Source organism: Bison bison, unplaced genomic scaffold (assembly GCF_000754665.1).
Source record: "Bison bison bison isolate TAMUID 2011002044 unplaced genomic scaffold, Bison_UMD1.0 scf7180017864167, whole genome shotgun sequence".
Classification (NCBI taxonomy): domain Eukaryota; kingdom Metazoa; phylum Chordata; class Mammalia; order Artiodactyla; family Bovidae; genus Bison; species Bison bison.
This window is the reverse complement of record NW_011494739.1, coordinates 1,278,632-1,284,843: the sequence shown is the minus strand read 5'-3', so window position 1 is coordinate 1,284,843 and position 6,212 is coordinate 1,278,632. Positions and strand designations below refer to the sequence as shown.

General features: G+C 55.2%; 1 protein-coding gene across 3 annotated transcripts in view; it reads right to left on the bottom strand.

Annotated features, from left to right (window-relative positions):
- Positions 1 to 1,605: 1,605 nt before the first annotated feature.
- BCL2L1 (BCL2-like 1) overlaps positions 1,606 to 6,212 on the bottom strand; it is a 51,490-nt gene continuing 46,883 nt past the window's right edge. For all 3 annotated transcript variants that reach the window (XM_010841752.1, XM_010841751.1, XM_010841750.1), the window contains exon 3: positions 1,606 to 3,273. In XM_010841752.1, coding sequence (XP_010840054.1) covers positions 3,136 to 3,273 — 138 coding nt within the window. In that variant the 3' untranslated portion in view covers positions 1,606 to 3,135. The remainder of the gene's footprint in view (positions 3,274 to 6,212) is intronic.

The following is a 6,212-nucleotide window of genomic DNA, read 5'->3' as shown; positions in this document are numbered from 1 at the left end:
TTGACCAAAGACCAGGAATGGCGACCCAGGATACACACCTGGCTGACCACCCTCAGAACTGGAGCGTTAACTGAGCCATGGCTTCTCCACTCTGCTCTCCTTCCAGAGCCTTCTTCACATAGCAGCCAGAGGGCGCTTTGGGGTCGAAGTGGTATATCACTCCCTAACAACCTTCCTCTGGCTCTCACTGCCCTCAGGATCAAATCCAGTACCCCATCCCACCTCTCTAGTGTCATATTGACCCAGGAGCCCCCAGACACACCAACTTTCCTTCAGTCTGAAGAGAATTCTTGCTTGTCCTAGCATTTGCTTCTTCAGCAGGACCACTCTTCCTGCCTCCCCGCTTCTTTTGGAGAACTCTTACAGACTTGAAGGCTCTGGTTCTGGTATCATTTCCTCCAAGGAGCCCTCCCTGACTCTCAGACAAGCTCAGGTTCCATATTACATGCTGTTAGAGCATTCACTGTGAACTTCTTGGCCTCAGATGGGTGCTTCACTTTGGGATTATAATGGTGTCACTATTTCAAAACCTGGAATCACCCATGGTTCCTTTCTCTCTAGAGCTCTCCAATCCATCAGCTGATCTTCTGGGATTATCTTTAAAATGTTATCTGACCCCTTCTTATCTCCTTCCCCACTAGGTCTTTCGTGTCTTGCCATGCTTCCTCAGAGTCATTCTGTTTCCACCTTTGCCCTGCAACAGTCAGAGCCATCCTTATATTCATCTCCCTGTCTCCCCGACCAGAATGGAAGGTCCATAAAGGAAAGGGCTTCTCGGCAGAATTCCCGGTGCCTAGGGCTGGGATTGGAGAAGGCGATGGCACCCCACTCCAGTACTCTCGTCTGGAGAATCCCATGGACGGACAAGCCTGGTAGGCTGCAGCCATGGGGTTGCTAAGAGTCAGACACAACTGAGCAACTTCACTTTCACTTTTCTCTTTCATGCATTGGAGAAGGAAATGGCAACCCACTCCAGTGTTCTTGCCTGGAGAATCCCAGGGACAGAGGAGCCTGGTGGGCTGCCGTCTATGGGGTCACACAGAGTCGGACACGACTGACACAACTTAGCAGCAGCAGCAGCAGGGTTGGGATTGCCTGGTGCCTGAGATAGAGAATCTGCCTACAATGCAGGAGACGTGGGTTCAATCCCTGGGTCAGGAAGATCCCCTGGAGAAGAGAATGGCAACCCACTCCAGTATTCTTGCCTGGAGAATTCCATGGACGAGAAGCCTGGCGGGCTATAGTCCATGAAGTTGTAAAGAGTTGGACAAAACTGAGTGAGACTAACACTTTCATTCAGGACTGTGCCTACACAGAGCAGGGCCCAGTAAACACTTGCCAGGTGGCCACTTGACTGTTCCTCCCACTAGAATATCAACTCCTGAGGGCAGGAACTGTGTCTGTCATGTTCACACATAGTCAGTGCCCAGCACATAGCAGGTGCTCAAAAAAACCCAGTGCACAGGTGGAGAAATTCAGGACCAGATAGAGGAAGAAGTGACTTGTCCAAGGTTAGGGCAGCAGAGTCAGCACAGGTACCCAGCTCTCCTGCACCTCTTCTGCTAGCCAAGCGTCCCCTCCCAGAGCACACAAGAGCCCAGGCCCTTTGCTCACGAAGAACACATTTTATTACTGAACTGCACCTTTACTTTCACACAGACTATTTCAAAGAGCTGGAAAAAGTGTGGGCTGGGGGTTGGGGGAGGGACAGGTGCCTCTCAGGAGCCAGGACCCCCGGCTGGCTTCCCCAGACCAGGGCGGGGGGTGGGTGGGGTGGGGGTGCAGGGAGCATCAGGCTGTTCGATCTCCGGGCACCAGCTCTCCACGTGCACACGCACTGCAAGCCAGCAGCTCCTCACACATAAATACAGACACGCTTAACAAAAATAGTATATCATCTTCACAAGGAATAAAAACTAGTTTCAAATATGTACAGCAGAGAGCCCGGGGTGGCCAGGGCTAGGCCTGGACCCCCAGGGATGAGACAGGCCGTGGGTGGAGCAGAGGAGAGAGAGGGAGGTCAGAAGAGCTCCTGGCCAGGCCATCCTGACCTTGGCAGCCCGGCTGCTCAGGCTGAATGGGGGTGGGGTACCAATTGTTCAGGCCAGGCAGGGCTGGCCCCTCCGGCCAGTCCCAGCTCCACCCCACGCACAAGGCTCTCCTTCCTGCCCTTCCTGCCTGAGGTAGGAAGACCCTAGGGCTCCCACAGCTGCTCCCTGTAGCTCCCCCTCACCTCTGGACCATGGCCCCTGAACCCCATGGGCAGCAGCCCAAGGCAAAGACGCCACAGGCTCATCTTCTTGCAGGAAGTGAGGCAGCTGAGGCCATGAACGGCTCTGCGGCACCTATCTCAAGCCCAGTTGGTCCCTCAGTCATGGTCATGGAGCCAGGGAAGGGGAAGAACTGGGGTGGTGCTAAACTGCAAGGCCACCCCAGCTTTGGCATGGGGTGCTTCCTACAGCTACAGTCCCTCCATCTCGGGTGAGGCCGGCCTCTAGCCAGAGACCTCCAGAGGACACTGGGATTGGGGGGAGGGACTTTGGCCAGGTCAGAGAGGGGGAGGGGGTCCTGGTCCTTATTTCTTTATCCCAAGCATCCTGAATCCCTAATTAGTCAGAAGTGGGTCCTAAGTGGCTCTTGGAGGGTGGGGATGAATGGACGGGGGGCCCAGGGCCGGGAGGAGGGAGGAGACAGGAAATGATCAATTCTGAGGCCACAGACATCAAAATGAAGGCAATCTATTGTCTCTCTTTCTGGGGAAAAGGGTCAGAAAACTTTCCAGCTCCCTGGCAAGAAAGCATGCTCAGGGACCCCAAATGCGGAAGGGGACCCACCAATCGGGTGGGGTACTCCGGCCCCCAGTCACAACCCCCGACACCTGTTAGCTTCCACCGGGGCAGGTTCTAGGGAATTTTGTGGGTTTTGATGCCACGACAGTTGGGGAAGGTGGCTCTCACAGAAGCATGTAAATTCTAGAAAACTAATTGCGGGGGACCAGGTCTAGGCCCAACCCTGTGATGTGTGGGTGGCTGTGGGCTCCATGGAGTGGTTCTCCTGGTGGCAATGGTGGCTGCACGGAGAGATGTGGTGGAGGCAGGACGGGGGTGTGTGGGTGAGTTGGTGGTCAGTGTCTGGTCATTTCCGACTGAAGAGCGAGCCCAGCAGAACCACACCAGCCACAGTCATGCCCGTCAGGAACCAGCGGTTGAAGCGCTCCTGGCCCTTCCGGCTCTCGGCTGCTGCATTGTTCCCGTAGAGTTCCACAAAAGTGTCCTGCCGGGAGACAGAAGAGAAGGGAACTGTGTGAGTTCTCAAATAGGAATGTGGCTGGGACAAAGCGGGTGGTCGGCATGTGATGACCTTGCTGAGCTGAAAAACTGCAGCTGTCCATGCCCCCTTTAGGCCAGATAAAGGGTTAAGGGCGGCTCTTCCTCCTGACCCCCAGCTGGGGATAACCAACCCATTTTACTGCTGAGAAAACAGGTGCAAAGTGGGGGTAGAGTTCTGTCCAAGGTCAGCCAGCTAGGAAGTGGTCCTTCAGAACCTGATGGGAAAGAGATGGGCAGGGAACTGAGGGAGGCCAAGGGGCTGGAGCAGGAGAGGAGGAGAGGGGAGGAGATGAGCCTGAAGGGGTGAGTGAGAGCTGGACCACTGTGGTCTGGAAGCTTGGAGGAAGCGGGAGTTGAGCCTGAGGGCAGTGCAGAACTCCAGGCCTCAGCCTTTCCACTGCTGCAAAGGAGGGAGAGAGGGAGGAAGGGGAAGAAAAGAGACAGGGGAAACTCCAGAGTGATTCCGGGGCAGGGCAGGTCTGGAGGAAGCCTCTGACCAGGGCAGGCTGATGGGTGGGCAGAGCAGGGTGGAACAGAGAGGGCAACAGCAGTGCAGGACTGGGATGGGGTCCATGAGGCCCTGTCCCCCACCCCAGGGGGCATGACCCGGGGCCCAGGAGGAGGTGAGCAACAGTCCTCTGCCCTGAAGCTAGTCAGGAGGGAAGCACATGATACCACAAAGGAGGGGCTGCGGGCTGAATGACCCAACCTAGGGTGGAACCAATCTGTGGGGCAGGCGGAGGGGAGCTTGGAGCACCCTTTAAGGAGGGCGCCTTGCACCCCATTTGTCCTTTAATCCTCTCAACAATGCTGCAGTGTGGGCTGTCTCTCCCTACTGGCAGACCAGGAAGCCCAGCCTCTGAGTGCAGAGGAACTTGATCAGGTCACCCAGCTTTGTGGAGGAGCCGGAATCTAAAGCTGGTGTCTGGCATCTAGGATCAGTGTGCTTCGACTCCCCCGGGAGGGAACAGACCACTGGCTGGTTCCAGAGACTGTGTTCTTGCTTCTCCACCATGAACTCACACTGTGGGCCCACACGCTACCTGAGCCAGAGTGGCTGAGCTGGGGGGGGGCCCCCTCAGCCCATGCCTGCCATTTCTGGTTGTCTCCACGTCCCACCCAGACAGTTTGCTCACTATGATATGTGCCAGCCCCTACTTCTAGTCTTGACGACACCCCCTCACTCCATGCCAAGATTTTTTAAAACACAGGTCAGAGTGTGGCACACCCACAGCTTTTCCTCGGACTTAGAATGCCAGTGTCATGTCCGTTCATGTCCCTGGTACCCAGCAGAGGGTCATACAAACTGAACTGACAACCTGACTCAAAGAATCCTCTATACTTATTAAGCCATTAAGGAGGCAGCAGTGATGTGTGAGCCAGAGCAGAGTCCTTCTAGAAAGGGGAAAAGGCATTGGGAAGGGAAGGCAGGCAGGTGGGGAAAACCCCACCACTGAGCCCGTCACTCCATGCTCTCAAGCTCTCCAAGGCTCCCCATCACACACAGAATCAAGTCTTCACCAAGGCCAGTGAGGCCCAGTAGGCCCCAGCCCCTCCACACTGCACACTCTACTCTAGTTGACTGGGCTGTTGCTGCAACATCTGCTGAGTGCAGCACCTACTGCCCTTGTGGCCTGGAGCACTCGACCCCAGGCTCCCTCATTTCACTCCTAACTCTGTTCAAATGCCATCTCCTCAGGGACACCTTCCCTGGCCACCTTGTCTAATATGGTACCCCCTACCCTGATCTCTTGCTACCTATCCCCTCAACTTGCTCTATTTTTCTTCTTAGCACTTTCTGGAAGCAGAGCCTGCTCTTTTGGGTCTTTGTTTTGATTGATCTCCTGCAGTAGTCATGGTTTGACGAGGCATAGAGGCTGTCCTGTTTCTATATGTCCAGAACCCAAAACAGTGTCTGGCACAGAGTCAGTGATCAATAAATACATGAGGAGAACAAAGGTTTTACATGCCTCCTAAGTTCCAGACACTGTCATCCCCTTCACCTTCATCAGAATCCTCAGATGTAGCAATCTGAGCCCCATGTCACAGACGAAACAACTGAGGTAGACAGTCGGACAGACCTTGCCTGGGGTCACTCAGTTAACAGGGGGCAGAGCCAGGATCAAAGCCCAGGACTGCCTGGTCCCAACCTGGGTGCTGCTGTGAAAGTGAAAGTCGCTCTGCGACCCCATGGGCTATGCACAGTCCATGGAATTCTCTAGGCCAGAATACTGGAGTGGGTAGCCTTTCCCTTCTCCAGGGGATCTGCCCAACCCAGGTCTCCTGCATTGCAGGGGAATTCTTTACCAGCTGAGCCACAGGGGGTGCTGCTACAGCAGGACTATTCCCTATGTGGGGCCTGGGGTAGAGGGGGCCTTGGGCCTGGGAAGAGAAGGGCAGTGGCAGCAGCCAGAGTCCTTAATCTTTGGCCTTCATCCTGCTTAGCCTCCATGGGTTTCTTGTTGGACCAGAAAATTCTTACAAGAACTGAAATTTTTCTGGTCGTAAGCGAAGGAGGCCCCAGTTGAAGTCACAAAAAAGACTGATCTGTGATGAGGGAGTCCTGGGCCGTGAGGCGCATGGGAGAGGGAGCCATGGCCAGAAATTATCCCAAGGGGCCAAATGTCCCACAAGAAACCAGGGACACTGGGCTGCAGCCAAAGTGGGAGAGGCCTCCCTCGATGGGAACTTTCCTGAAGTAGAGGGCTGGCAGCCACAGGAAATTTTCGGCTCTGGGCTGAGCTGGAATAAACAGGCCCCGTCCCTGCAAGGGCACAAAGCACTCACTGTCCAGGAACAGTCATTCCAGGGTGGAGGGAACATTCTCCTGTCGGTGCCACGGAGACAAGTCTCTGATCGGCCCAGCCCCCACCGTGCATTAAC